Raw genomic sequence first — 16,284 nt, forward strand, 5'->3', positions numbered from 1 at the left:
GCTCTATGCGGAGCTCGGTCTTCAGTCTTCGCATTTGGACACTTGTTATTGTTCGGCATTTAATCTTCAGAGTTGTAGAGATATAAGCCACCACGCCAGAAAACTTCATGTAACATCTGGTTTTTGATTGACCCATTCGGGTTTTTCAAGACTTCACTCACATCACGTTTCACCTTCACGTACAAAAAAAAATGTTGAAAATTGTGTATTATGTACGGAACCCTTGAAACGCGAGTCCGCCTCGCACTTGACCAGTTTTTTTATTCTGTTTTTAGTATTTGTTCTTATAGCGGCAACAGAAATACATCATCTGTGAAAATTTCAACTGTCTAGCTATTACGGTTCGTGAGATACAGCCTGGTGACAGACGGACGGACGGACAGCGAAGTCTTAGTAATAGGGTCCCGTTTTACACTTTGGGTACGGAACCCTAAAAAAGTACGTACCTCTCTCATACGCGGGCCCGGGCACCGGTGAGCGGGTCGGCACGTGACCGTTCGCTATCTTCGTCTTCTTGCCCACTCCTTTACCTACAAAAATACATTAACCTTGTCACATATACGAGTATAACAATATCATAATAGTATTATATTGGTTGTTGTATTTATGCATCACAATCGGGGGTATACCGCGAAACTCGAAAATCGATATTCCTTATCTATCCTCTCTATCATTCTTGCTTGTTCGAGCGATAAAGAGGCAGATTACTAAATTTCGATTTTCTTGTTTCCCGATAGGACCTAAGTAAATGAAGCTTCAATGTCATATTTTATTATCTGTGAAAATTTGTCAACAGTTTAAGGCACAGTATGTATAAGTTACTGTATGGTTTACGAATTTTACGATAGGTGCTAGTGCTGCACTCTGTCGGCAGAACCAGGCGTTTTTTCGTCGCGTCGCTACAAGTACATGCGGCCCACACCGATTTTGGTGTCTAGCAGTAGTAGTTGCCGCGCACCGCTACGAAACGGACGCCTGCTCGCGCTTGCGCCACCTAGCGGTTATATCTGTCGTAATAGACGCGTCGAGAGTGAACCTTCTGTACCTATTACTATTATTTATTCTCTGGCAGAACGTAGTAGTAATACCCCCTATTGTTGCTGTATTAAAACTGTCACCGGGCGGTATCTCACCTTTCCTGTGCGCCCGGAGAGGCACGTCGCTGTCAGAGGAGGCCGGGTGCTGCAGGCGCGCCTGCGCCAGCGCGGCGAGGGGCTCCGACGAGGAGCTGTCCGAGTTCAGCTCGAGGTCGGGCCGGGAGGGAGACGGCGGCTGGGAGACGATGTCACCTGTCCTACTGTCACCAGGCGGTATCTCACCTTTCCTGTGCGCCCGGAGAGGCACGTCGCTGTCAGAGGAGGCCGGGTGCTGCAGGCGCGCCTGCGCCAGCGCGGCGAGGGGCTCCGACGAGGAGCTGTCCGAGTTCAGCTCGAAGTCGGGCCGGGCGGGAGACGGCGGCTGGGAGACGATGTCGCCATTCATGCTTTCTGTAAACATTCAATCAAAATATCCTTCTAAGGCCCAAGGTATAGGGTTGCCATAAGAAAGAATTAAATGTCCTGATAAAAATCCTGACATCACCCTCAAAATCCGGAATTTTTATTTATTTTTTTTTTTTTTTTATTTATTTAAATATGAAACAAACGGTCATACAAAAAATATTGTTACATTTTCTTCTCTTAATCTAGACCTATAGTTTCCATTTTTATTAAACATTTATTTATATACAAGCACGAAAAAGTACCTATCTTGGCTTAAGTTCAGCTGATTAGTAAGAGGTTACACTGAGTTTGCGAAGTTAAAAGTTAAGTATACATAAAACTCAATGAGATACTTGTTCTACGTTTTCAACAACTATTGAATAAGTATCGACATACATGACATGACATATATTAATACTTACTTAAAATTTTGACAACTTTCGTTAATTAACATATTACTAGTTCTGAATTTTTTTTTAATTGAGTTTATGGTACAGTAAAATATGTCTAAATTTTTTACAATATTATTATCATTATAAAGTGCACATGCTCGCTTAATAAACATATTTTTAGAATAGTTAGTTCTACTACGTGGGATGGAGAATAAATGTTTGAATCTGTGACGACATCGGCGTTCTTTATTACCTGGGACTCTTATACATATGTCTTTTAACAGGCTAGGGGCATCAATATGACTATTTATTATTTTATATAATAGAACAGAATCAACGCAGTCTCTTCGACACTCAAGCGACTGCATTTTATGACGGTTTAAGGATTCCACATAATCTTTGTATTCAATACCGCATTTAAAATCAAGTGCTTTTAGGAACTTTTTTTGCAATCTCTCTATCCTGTCAATATGAATGCTGTAATGGGGTTTCCAAACCGCACATGCAAACTCAAGCCGACTTCGTACATAACTGTTATAAAGAATTTTAAGTGTTAAAGTATTCCTGAAAGGTTTACCAATTCGCAGAATCATACCCAATTGTTTAAAAGACTTAGCTAAGATGGAATCGATATGAGGTATAAATGATAATTTGTTGTCCATGACTACTCCAAGGTCACGAATCTCATTTACTCTTACCAGGTCCTGGTTACATAATTTGTAATTAAAGTAAGACAAAGTTTTTTTTCTAGAAAAACTAATAGTATTACATTTGTCTATGTTTAGAAAGAGATTATTTTCTCTACAAAAGCTCTCAAAATTACACAAATCATTTTGTAACAGTTCGCAATCAGAAGAGTTACGAATAACTTTATAAATTTTTGCATCATCTGCATAAAGAAGAACGCAAGAGTGGGAGATACATTTTACGATATCGTTTATATATAATGAAAACAACAGAGGCCCCAGATGGGAGCCTTGGGGAACGCCTGAGCTGATATATTTACTTTGAGAGATAAACCCTGATAGTACCACTGACTGTGTGCGATTTTCTACATACGACTTAATCCAGCGAAACAAATCACCGTGTATACCGAGTTCCCAAAGCTTGCATAATAACGTATAGTGACATATTTTGTCAAATGCTTTGGAAAAATCGGTATACACGGCGTCCACAGAGAATCCGTCATCCATAGCTAGTAATATATCATTGGTGAAAGTTAACAAATTTGTATCAACTGAACGGCCTCTGTAGAACCCATGTTGATTGGGTATTATATGGTGTCGCACAACAGCAGCTAATTGGTCAGTTACAATTTTTTCTAACAGCTTGCTAAACTGACATAATTTAGATATAGGTCGATACTTTTCAATATTACGGCTTACTGGACCCTTTGGCACAGGAGTTATCCAGGCTTTTTTCCAAATAGCTGGAACACAACCTTCCTCGATAGATTTTTTGAAAACTTTTGTAATTGGAGCTGTTAGGGAATCTGAACAATTTTTAATAAAAAGTGGGTGTACTCCATCAGGTCCTGCGCCCTTATTAATATTAATAGATTTGAGATATCGTCTAACAATATCTTCACTAATTTCTATCGAATTCATATCTATCAAGGGATTAGTTGGTGCAGCTAAATTATTCGTATCAGTAGAACTCCTGTCATAAACTTCAAACACAGAATGGAAGTGGCTGTTGAATAAATTACAAATATCTTCGCCGTTAGAGGTGACAATGTCTTTATAAGCCATAGTTTGCGGTAGACCGTTAGTTGAAAAAATTGATTTTATATATGTCCAAAAGTGTTTAGGATTATTCTTTATATTGTTTTCTGAGAAAGAAATGAACTCACGGTAACATTTTTGTTCCATTTTTTCGGCACGTTTTCGTAGAATTTTAAAACTGTCGTAATCAAGTGGGTTCCTGTATAACTTCCAACGCTTGTGAAACTTACGTTTTTCTTTAAGGATTTTATTCAAAGATTTATTATACCAAGCTGGTGTCTTTGATAAAGACCGTAGTTTTCGCCGGGGAACATACTTGTCAATTAAGTGATTTATTAAATTATAAAATTTTTCTACTGAAGCTTCGCAACTAATATTACAAAAATAAGTACCCCAATCTATATCTCTTAACTCTTTATTAATGTCTTCGTAATTAGCCGAGTGAAAATTGTAAATATCTTTACCAAGAGGCGTTAATTGTGGCACATAGCTAAGTTCAAAATTAATTGTTAATGCCTTATGGTACAATACATCCTCAGATACCAATGGTTCATCACATATAGATACTTTACAATCCCTATTGCATAATACTAAATCTAGTAAATTATTGTACGAATTAATAATACAATTATATTGTTTTAAGTCAGAAAAGCATAAAAAGTCTGCTAAGTTTTGCGTTGCAAAATCGTTACCCGATGAAAGCTCCATTACACTTGACGATGTCGGTATCCATTTTGCCTGAGATACATTAAAGTCACCCATTATAAGAAATACTTCATCACTATGGTCAACTGTTAATTGGCACACTATATCAAAAAATGATATTAATGATTCCCTATAATGGGGTCCATGCGGTATGTAAACGCAAGCAACATTCAAATGACAGGTATTGGTACGTATTTCCGGTCCTACATTAGTATTATTGCTCGTCGAGGCTGTCAGAGGGACTGACACCCACACACACTCACAACCAGCCGAGGAGGGCACGGGCCAGTCGCGGCGCACAGGACTGAAGTCGGTCCGCACGGCCAAGGCCACTCCCCCGCCACGCACAGCACGACTATCAACTGCAGACCGGTCACAACGAAATACACTGTATCTGTTATCAAAATACTCACGGTCATAAAAATCACCTGTTAACCATGTTTCGGATATGCCTATAAAATCATAATCGGATTGAGCAACATGTGATAAAAATATATGAGACTTAGTGCGTAAGCCCCTCGCATTTTGGTAATAACCATCAAAAGATTGCATTGACACTGTATAATAGTAAAAACAAACTGCAATTTAAATAGTTTAATGCCGACGCGTCAAAATTACAAATAGATAACCAAATTATTCGAGCATAATACTCACGCGTACTATCAACAAGCACGTATTCTCCATCCTTTTCTTTGTCATATAAACAGTATTTATTTTTAATAGATACAATATTTCTTAAGTTAATTATACGAACAGTTGGCTCAATATACAACGATACCAGTAAGCACAGTGCGATAAAACTCCTATTTATACACGGAACTATTTTTTCATTAAGAACACATAAAATAGACATATGGGTAAATTGGGTATATAATAAAGTGCAGTGAAGGTTTGAGACGTTATGAGTGTTATGTGTGTACTGTATACGCATATTTAACATTATTTTCACAATACAGCAAGATAACAGATGCGTTTCTTTACGAGTAAATACCGATAATAAAAGACACAAAGGTCATTTTAGTTTGTCTAAATCGGCGTGACTGTTTATGTAAATTACCCTAGTATTATCTTTCTTTCGCATTAATATTCTACAGTCACGTATCCACAAATACGAATAATGTAGTTCATTTTTAATTTCCCTGGCTCGTTTTAGGAGAAGTTTATTGTCCGGGGTTAGGTGATCGCCGATGTACACGCTGGAGGCTGGCCCCGGGAGCTCGATGTCCGCAGTGGTAATTCCACGTCTAGCCCGAACAGCTGATAGAAGCTCGTCCTTACGTTTTCGTTGGGTAAATCGAACGATAATTGCAGGTGGCCGTAAAGTTTTCTGTGTACTATTCTCAGCGCTTAGGTAACGGCGAACTCGGTGAATCGAGTCAACATCGCTATCTTGCAGTGTAAATCCGACCTTAACGCATATGTTACGTAAGATTAATAACAAATTTTCCCCTTTGTTGAACGGGATACCCGAGATTTCCAAATTATTCATCATGGAAAATTGTTTTGAAGTATTATTTTCTTTTATAAGCTTCGTTATGGTTTCGTTAGCCTCGGTTAAACTCTTCTTATAATCACACTCATCCATGTTCTTACGAAGCTGCTCGTTCTCTGTGCGCAGCTCGACCGTCTCCGAACGTAGCTCAGCAGTCTCCGAGCGCAGGCCCGACAGCTCAGCCCAAATCTCGTCATTATTACTAGAGATGCCATTAATATCGTCCCGCATGCTCCTGATAGTGCCCTCGAGCTGTGAGAACTTGGATGACCAGTTTTCAATTTTGTCGGCCAGCCCGTCAATTCTACCGTTGACCGTATTTCTGAGTTCAGTCATGTCACGAGTTAGTTGTGCAAAATTGGCGTTCATATTGTTCATTAACGCCTCCGTATCGATACTTAATATCGAAGGCATGTTCTCGACGTTGCTATCTAGACGTTCGTTAATTACTAGAGGGGTGCCCGGGCTATTAGACGTCGATGAGCCTTTTTTAACACTTTTACAGTCGGGACACTTCCACTTTTTTAAGTTCATTGGGAGGATTCTTTTAAAGTCTTGCTCTGACAGTCCACCACACCAATAATGCATACTCCCCTCGCAAACTGAAGTGCATTTTATGAAATCGCTGGAACTGAACGCCTTTTTGCATTTTGAGCAATTCATTTTGTTCTGAGATCCACCGTCAGAGGTTAAGTTAAAACGAACCGAGTCACAGATCGCGCAGGGATAACGACTTTAAAACTACACTGATACAGCTCACAGTCCAATGCACACTCTGGCGCTGGTAACGTTATCTTTTTTCACACCACTCAGAACATAATGTCGCGAGCTCCGCGCAAAATTGCAGTACTTATGACGTTTCAATCCAGTACTGGTAAAAACCGTTAGACGCAATGAAACTAAGCACCACAGTTAAGTCTAAATGCCAAAAATACACTAAATAAACACATTGTTAACGAGAATCATTGTCACTATTCAATTGTCACTGAGTTTATGGTTCTCTTGCACTAAATTTTACTGTGTAAAACTTTGATTATCCTCGTAAAAAGATTTAACAACCAAGAGCAAAACAAAACACAAGTGTAGGTACCGCGCGCGCATGCGTAATATGCTTTTAACAGATTTTCATTAATAACAGAGATTTGGCGTAGCTTGAACGACGCCCCGGCGGCGCGCTGCTCTCTGCGGTGTATTGTATCGTAGATCTACCTTTCCCTCCGCCCGACCCCGCAGCCCCCTCCCCGCGCGCTCCCGACCCGCGCCCGTCATTCCAAAGAATCCGGACACTTGCCAAGTCCGGCCGCAATCCGGACAAAGGGCCAAAAATCCTGACATGTCCGGACAAATCCGGACGTATGGCAACCCTATACCTATAGTACTAATTCAGTTCGATGAAATTTAAGTCATATTAAATAGGAACAGAGTCGCATTTCTTTTGCTTTGTTCAATTTTCAAACAAAACCAAAATCAACTCTATTCCGTGCACTAAAAGTTCAAATGTCAGTGGCAAATTCTGGATTTTTCATTTGTATGGCTGGGCCTTAGGAAGATATGAAGACCGGTCTGGCCTGATACGAATTGGGTAGTGACCCTGCCTGTGAAGCCGATGGTCTTGGGTTCGAATCCTGGTAAGGGCATTTATTTGTGTGTTGAGCACATGTATTTGTTCCTGAGTCTTGGATGTTTTCTATGTATTCAAGTATTTGTATTTTATTTATCGTTGTTGAGTACACACAACACAAACTTTCTTGAGCTTACTGTGGGACTTAGTCAATTTGTGTAAGAATGTCCTTATAATAATAATATTTAGGAAGGTAGCACACGGTACGTTTGTTGTAGCATAGAGAAATACCCGGTGAGGCCTATAATACGAGCAAAAAATTTAACTGTAGGCTGTACTCCTCATACTGACCAACATTTGTGCAGCAACTTTAAAAATAACTAATGTATTGCGAATTTTGTTATGTTTAAGGCTTGACAAGCAACGTCAATCACAATGATTTGGCGTGGCGATGGCGTCCATTGAAGATAATATTTATTTTGTATGAAAAATAGGATAGAATTTTTAAAAGTTGTTGAACAAAAGCGTCACCGTTTGAGGAGTGAATTCCATGTTTTAATTATTTGCTCGTGTTAAAGGCCACACCCGGTATAAGTAAAGAGTGGTACCTAACTCCATACATCAGTTATCTTACCATAACGCGAGTTATTTCGTAGTCGACATCTAACGTCAAGTAGTGGAATTATCAGTACCGCTGCTTAACACCAGATGTCATAAGTGTCGCCACTGACGAAAAATGTACTGCTCATACAATTTCCAACTTACATGTGACCAATCTTTCTCAAAGCTCGCAAAAAGGACTACTACTAGACTACCTAAATTAGCGAGGTGAAAATCACTTACAGATCCAAAAAAAGTTCTAACGTAAAATATGGAGGTGACGGAGAACTATATAATACGCGCGACAAATATAATGGAACTATAATTTACATATTCTCAGATGCTTTTTTCGGCTCAAACTTAAGCTATTAAATAAAATGTTTGTGTTTCTTTTATGCAGACTTGCAGAGCGGCTGGCTACCGAATGATTCGAAATGTGTCTCTCTCCCATAAAGTTTCAAGTCATAATGTATTTGTCCGCATTTTGTCAGTCATAAATTGGTTTTTCTCAGAAACGCTTAACTTTTCAGGATTGCATAATACAAACCTAACAATTAGGTTATCTGTAGGATAACCTTACAAAAAGATATGTTGGAGCATTCCACGGGCTGTCCCGTACAAACGCATTTTATTTGCTGTGTTGCGACTTTTTTCTCGGCATTTAAAGCAGGCAATTATTTTTCTGTGCATATTTTTGACCATTTGTCATAGAAAAGGAAACTCTTATACCTTTAAATCTTCAGAAACTTTGTACGGGACAACGGTAGACAATTTCATGGAATGCTCCTGTTTCAGAATTATGACTAATGATAATCTGGCAATCATTACATTATGGCTTTCAATAATTATATATTTAATTACACAAACGGGTCTACCGCGACATAATTTCATTGTTTTTACCTTAAGTTCCGAATTTGTTTGTGTACAAAAAAACCGGGCAAGTGCGAGTCGGACTCGCGCACGAAGGGTTCCGTACCATAATGCAAAAAAAAACAAAAAAAACGGTCACCCATCCAAGTACTGACCACTCCCCACGTTGCTTAACTTTGGTCAAAAATCACGTTTGTTGTATGGGAGCCCCATTTAAATCTTTATTTTATTCTGTTTTAAGTATTTGTTGTTATATCGGCAACAAAAATACATCATCTGTGAAAATTTCAACTGTCTAGCTATCACGGTTCGTGAGATACAGCCTGGTGACAGACGGACGGACGGACGGACGGACGGACAGCGAAGTCTTAGTAATAGGGTCCCGTTTTACCCTTTGGGTACGGAACCCTAAAAACAAAGGGATCCGTTCGTAATACCTGCGTGTGATTGGATGCGTTTGCGGCGAGCGCGGCGCGTCACGCGCGTAGCGGAGCCGGAAGCGGAGGCGGCGGCGGCGGCGGGCACGTGGGCTTCCCAGAGTGCCGCGAACAGCGCGGATAAGCGGACCGTCATCGAGTAGATCTAGAATATGAATAATATTTATTTGAAAAGAACCTTGTTTACTAATATCAATAGGTATCCTGTGGCCCCACACTAGGCTAAGCTTGTGACGTGGCAGCCGACTTCGCAAATCGTAGGCAAAAGGTTAAGAAGAAACTAAAAGCAATCTAATAGGTGATGTACTAGGTATAAAGAACTTGGAAGAAGGTAAGTGATTTTGACATGTCTTTTAATTGCAAAACGCTTTTTTTAAATCAGTAACTATTATTTATGAAAGCAGAAGAATATAAACTATCGTATTAGATTCATAATTGTTACATATTTGCCGTGACTTATTTTTAAAACGTGTTTTTCCATTAAAAGACACATCAAGATTGTTTACCTTATTTCTAATGCTAAAAAGACGAATTATAGTAACTGGAGACGCCTTGGCTGTCATTTTCGGTACAAAACAGTCTGCCGATTTTTGCGGGGGAGGGGCTAGGGCATGCAGTACCGGTCCCGGTACCAAGAATTTCATTTCCCGGTTCTGGGCATGGCCGGAACCGTCATATAAATAATTGCATAAAAATTAATAAATGACTTATTTTATTATAAACAAACACTTAATTGGCGTTCCAACCTATTTTACGAAATTAACCGGCACACATTGCCTCCGCCTGGGCCGAGCCACTCAGCCGTAGCGTAGTCGATGCGCTCAGCGCTATATATGACGGCACGGCCTGCCGGCACGAATGCCCACTTTACTAGGTTAGTTTGTCGGGTTATTTGGGTCCCCCGTTTCATAGCACCATTATTAAATGATATATAATGTCCCGAGCTAAAGTACTAAAACATTACTACTATTGAAATGGGAATAAATTGTCATATGATGAGAACCGGGAAGTACCGGTACCGGGTCTTCAGTACCGGTTCTTTTGACACCATAAAATTCCCGGGAATTCCCGGGAATATGAGAACCGGGAATTTCCGGGAGCATGCCCTAGGAGAGGCACGTCAAATGTATGGCTATTTGGACATGATTTGTACGTAACGTACAAATAGCCATGTCAGATAAACGTCAGTCCATACGAAAGTTTGCACAATGGTATTTGACTATTAGTCAAATCAGTTTCTTTTTACGAACTGTCAAAACGGTTTTGCTACTACGGAATTTATGTGAAACACTAGCATGTGACGTCACAATCAAAATGACCTACTGTTTATAGTTTTATACGGGTTTAAAAATTAAAATTGTGTCTAAAAGTAACTGCTGTCTACGTTTCTCTATTAATCTTCTGGTGCTTTACTTCATGCATGGTGTAAAATATTTTTTTTTAAATACAGTCAAATCCCCTATTGTGCAAGTTTTTCGGCAGAGGGGTAAGCTCTTAAAGGCGACTCTGATTATTAAATGCTCTAAGTAACCGAGACATAAACCGAATTAATGTTGTCGTACCTGACTCGTGTCCTGGACGAGCAAGCGGTGCAACACACAAACACTCATCAACGTGCAATATACAGTGTGGAAAGATAAGTCGGGCCCTGGAGGGAAACTACCTTAAATCCTTAAGCTGGCTCATTTTACTTAAAGGAGACATTCCTTTATTTTTAAAAAGAAACAAAACTGCATTAAAAGGTTTTTCTTTTTTTTCTTCAATTTGGCTTGTCTAAAAAAATCTTGAGTACTAAATATTAGATTTTATGGATATTTAATACGATAGACGAGTGTAAGACCTAATGTTTCTTGGAGAAATGTTATCATTAACATTAACTGTATCGACTAGTAGAATAAAATTGCGAGTGTTTATTTTTTTGAAATTTTAGTCGGTTCGAGTCCCGGGCGAGGCAAGCGAGTTTTACAAAATCTTTGAATGCAGTTTTGTTTCTTTTTAAAAATAAAGGAATGTCTCCTTAAAATGAGCCAGCTTAAGGATTTAAGGTAGTTTCCCTCCAGGGCCCGACTTATCTTTCCACACTGTATAAGTATTTACACACATTTGATCACTTTATACAAACATGCATTGTATACACAGTGAGTAGCTTAACTCCAAACTCGGGTAAATCTATGTCAGATTATGCGATTTTGATATTAAGAAAAGGTAATAAGGTAGATATTTCCTAAGAATCGAATGGATTTACCCGAGTTTGAAGTTAAGCGACACTTATGTAAATGTGCTAAGTATGCACTCAAGAGCAATACGAACGGGTGATTTTATATATGTCGGCGGCAGATCGTAAGATGTTCCTGTGTATTGTTTTGAGGATAGTCACATTAAACCAATATATAGGTAAGATAGGTTCGTTGGGTTGCTTCAGATGGCCGGAGGGCAAACTGCTCAGAAATAGGAGCCCCGCGGGGCTCCGTCGACTCAGGGAACGAGTCAAACATTTTCACGTTTCACGATATGCCTAGGAATTTCACGATATGCCTGATCTTACGATCGGCCGCCGACATATGGATCTAAATAACAAAATGTCCGTTTGTGTTAACACTGTTATCAGTACAAATTTCTCCTGATCAGTCAGGAAATGTAAGGTTATTATTGTGGTGGTGGCTCGTCTTTTTTGGTAAGGACGGCTAAGGAATGGAATGCGCTCCCGTCATCTATGTATTCCCTGAGAAATATGACCTCGGTCTCTTTAGTTAAAGCTAGAGTGAATAGGCTATTACTGAACCGGTGAGCTCCATCTTAGGCTCTGTCTTCACTTTCCATCGGGTGTGATTAGAGCCAATCGCCGATCAGTTTATAATTAAAAAAAAAAGACCGGCATATATATTTTTTGTTTGCGAAGACCATCATAGCAAAGAGAATGCGAAATAGAGGCGGATTGTCGAAGTAAATTATGTAGCCACACTCCACAGTAAATTTACCGCCATCTTTCGACAGAAGATTAATACTATTAGAACGCCATTTGACTTTGATCCTTATTCTTTCACTGATATGTGACAATTTGTTTAATGTCAAAAATCTACGCCATCTACTCGAAAGGAGGCCAAAGGTATGGTGCAATCTATTCGAGCGATTTTTCTTTTTGACTTAAGATTTTCTTTGGATCGCTGAGCCAAAATCTAATACCTTTAAACTAGCAATTCTAATATATACAGTGTGGAAAGATAAGTCGGGCCCTGGAGGGAAACTACCTTAAATCCTTAAGCTGGCTGATTTTACTTAAAGGAGATATTCCGGATAGGATCACTCGTGCGTCTGTCTGTCTGTCCGTCTGTCACAGCCTATTTTCTCGGAAACTACTGGGCCAATTAGGTTGAATTGTGTGAAGTGACCCAAAGATGGACATATTTTTTTTATAATTTTAAAATACATAGGTTCGAAGTTATTTAAGAAAGTAGCCAAAAACCTTTACCTCCGAAACTACTGGGTCTAAAATCTTGAAAAAAATACTCAAAACAGTTCTTTACCTATAGATGTCAGGAAAACCTATTAGAAATGTGCAATCAAGCGTGAGTCGGACTTATGTACGGAACCCTAGAAACGTGAGTCCTACTCGCACTTGCCCGGTTTTTTATAATTTAGATGTAAAAGATCATGGCCCCGACGGAAGACCAGCGCTAGCCTAGCCAGGCTAGCACCTGCTGAGTCGGGACCATTTCGTAACCGTGTTATTGTGTTATTTGTTGTTTAATTTTTTTATTTTTTGTCACGAATAAACTCTATTCTATTCTATTCTATTCTACCTACATTATTTGATCATGTAATTTTTTCATCTACCTTCAACTGGCTTAAGGAGCCATTTGACGGTAGGTTTACTTTTATTTAAATACCTAAAAATACAGTCTGTAGGTCCACAGATTCCTTAACACTATAGTTCGTTTTTAGGGTTCCGTACCCAAAGGGTAAAACGGGACCCTATTACTAAGACTTCGCTGTCCGTCCGTCCGTCCGTCCGTCCGTCTGTCACCAGGCTGTATCTCACGAACCGTGATAGCTAGACAGTTGAAATTTTCACAGATGATGTATTTCTGTTGCCGCTATAACAACAAATACTAAAAACAGAATAAAATAAAGATTTAAATGGGGCTCCCATACAACAAACGTGATTTTTGACCAAAGTTAAGCAACGTCGGGAGGGGTCAGTACTTGGATGGGTGACCGTTTTCTTTTTTGTTTTTTTTTTTGCATTATGGTACGGAACCCTTCGTGCGCGAGTCCGACTCGCACTTGCCCGGTTTTTTAGCATTAGAAATAAGGTAAAAAATCTTGAAGTGTATTTTAATTGAGAAACACATTTAAAAAATAAGTCACGGCAAATATGTAACAATTATGAATCTAATACGATCATTTATATTCTTCTGCTTTCATAAGTAACAGATACTGATTTTTAAAAAGCGTTTTTCAATTAAAAGACATGTCAAGATCGCTTACCTTCTTTCAAGTTCTTTCTAATGCTAAAAAAACCGAACTGTAGATCGATAAACCTTCTAGGGCTCGATAAAGTATGTAAGAGGTCACATGGATGGCGCTGTTAACTACACAAGTTAACAAACACTATACTACAGGGTGTAATTTTTTACGTGATACAAAATATGTTTATCTAACTCCATAAACAACTAGCAATTGAACGCTCCTACTCTCGTTGAAATCAGACAATTTTTTTTTTAATTTTTTTCGTGATATTTTTTGTACTTTTAAAGGATATTATGATATTAAAACAGCTTTATAAGATATTTAAAATGTAAAGTGAACTAAATTATTACCAAATTTACTCCCCTTTATTTATGAAATACCTAATACCTTTATTTTCGTAATTTTTTAATTACTTCATTGTAAAATTATCATTTTTGTTGAAAATGAGCGTAACCGATTATAACCGATATTCGGTTATTTTTCGGGCATAACCGTAACCGAAACCGGTTATGAAGATTGGCCGGTTATTGCATTGCCTAGTAGGTACTGACCCTGCTCCGCTTGTTGGTGTTGTACAGCCTGCTGTTGTGGAACACGAGCGCGAGGTCGCGGTGCACTTGTGCCGGGCGGGAGTAGCGGCCGGCAGCCAACTTTTGTGATATGGTGCCCAGGTCCATGGGGTTCTTCACTATGGTTAGGTAATCTGGAATAATATAACGGTTTAAGATGGAAGTTCTGCACTGAGTTTACATGAGCAGGTTAGATAATACATTAGTACGGGACATCAATTGACTACGAAACGCAAGCGCTGCGTTGGCACGCTTCTACTGAGTCTGGCCTGACGTTCGTGCACGACCAGTCGGTGGTAGGGTAGCAGGTATAAAACCAGTATCACCCGACCGGAGGGCGGTCATTATTGTCATTTATCGCTTGGCGGTCGGACGTATCAGGCCAGGAACAGTATCACGTTTCGAAGTAAGGCCTGATTCGAAACAAATTTGACAAATTCAGAGTGATTTTTCTTGGATATTTTCTAGCTTACTTTATATATACACTACGACATTATAATTATCAGAATCACAAAATTATTATACCAAAAAATTTTTTTTTTATCAATTCTAAGATGATCAAAAAAATCAAATAAACGCCGCCGTCTTTTTAATTAGGCGCCAAATTGCTGTCAAAAACTTGATAAGTATGGAAGAAACTTGCACATAACTAATTTCCAACATAACCTGTTACCTAATATTATACCAATACTGAAAGGTAATTTCATTGCAATATCCATGAAACAATGAGGATCTAGACATATCTTCAAATATCTGGCGTATCAGGAATTTCGTCGATGTGGTGTCAGTTACCGGGCATTGGTTACTTTTCGACAGAGAAATCGACACCAACATCACTAAAAGAAACGGTTCGCAGCTTTAGTTTAATAATGCGGATTTCCAGTATTACTTTGATAATATTTGGAGATGATCCACGATGTTTATGAGGCAATCAGCATGCTTAAGCCAGTACCCTCGAAATCGGACCAAAAAACTTGATTCAACAAAGTCCCACAGTATTGACCTATTGAACGGTATGGAGTGGAGTGTCCAAGGAATTAGTTCGTTAAAACAACAAAAACTATATGCAATATAATATTTCAAAATAAACATTGTTCTTGATAGGACTCAAACTAAGAAACTGTCAAAAAACACTGTCGGATGTATGATGGAGGGCATACAACAAAACTAACGACAGGAGCGGGAAGAAATGGAAAATGATGAATTTACTTATAAATAACAATTTTTAAACAAATTTTCAATAAATTATGGAAAAACAAATCTTGATTCAGCTAGCTTCAGTACCATTAATAGGGTTTTCAATTTGGCAGATTGAATTCGAATCAGGCCTTATTAGTGTTATTGATTATAAATGATTAAGTAATAAATTTAGTCTTTCGTCTTGCTCGCCTACTATGCTCACAATGTCTGGCAACGAGTCCAATATGCCTTATCGTCCGTCAAATAAATAAATACATGACTCACCTGGCACTTGCTCCAGCGACACGGGCTCGCGGAAGGGCCCGGCGTCGGAGGAGCCCGTCAGCTCCTGCAGCACGCGGCTTCTGATGTCTACAGCTCACAGGGCAGCTAGTACATGGCTCACCTGGCACTTGCTCCAGCGACACGGGCTCGCGGAAGGGCCCGGCGTCGGAGGAGCCCGTCAGCTCCTGCAGCACGCGGCTCCTGATGTCTACAGCTCACAGGGCAGCTAGTACATGGCTCACCTGGCACTTGCTCCAGCGACACGGGCTCGCGGAAGGGCCCGGCGTCGGAGGAGCCCGTCAGCTCCTGCAGCACGCGGCTCCTGATGTCTACAGCTCACAGGGCAGCTAGTACATGGCTCACCTGGCACTTGCTCCAGCGACACGGGCTCGCGGAAGGGCCCGGCGTCGGAGGAGCCCGTCAGCTCCTGCAGCACGCGGCTCCTGATGTCTACAGCTCACAGGGCAGCTAGTACATGGCTCACCTGGCACTTGCTCCAGCGACACGGGCTCGCGGAAG

At 39.8% G+C, this 16,284-nt stretch overlaps 1 protein-coding gene across 1 annotated transcript in view; it reads right to left on the reverse strand.

Annotated features, from left to right (window-relative positions):
- LOC134676609 (PH-interacting protein) overlaps nt 1-16,284 on the reverse strand; it is a 64,543-nt gene that overhangs the window by 13,554 nt on the left and 34,705 nt on the right. Inside the window, exons 30-33 of the mRNA XM_063535004.1 lie at nt 14,284-14,435; nt 9,263-9,407; nt 1,134-1,487; nt 447-530 (exon numbers count right to left, since the gene is read on the reverse strand). Coding sequence (XP_063391074.1) covers nt 447-530; nt 1,134-1,487; nt 9,263-9,407; nt 14,284-14,435 — 735 coding nt within the window. The remainder of the gene's footprint in view (nt 1-446; nt 531-1,133; nt 1,488-9,262; nt 9,408-14,283; nt 14,436-16,284) is intronic.

Source organism: Cydia fagiglandana, chromosome 24, assembly GCF_963556715.1.
Source record: "Cydia fagiglandana chromosome 24, ilCydFagi1.1, whole genome shotgun sequence".
NCBI classification, from domain to species: domain Eukaryota; kingdom Metazoa; phylum Arthropoda; class Insecta; order Lepidoptera; family Tortricidae; genus Cydia; species Cydia fagiglandana.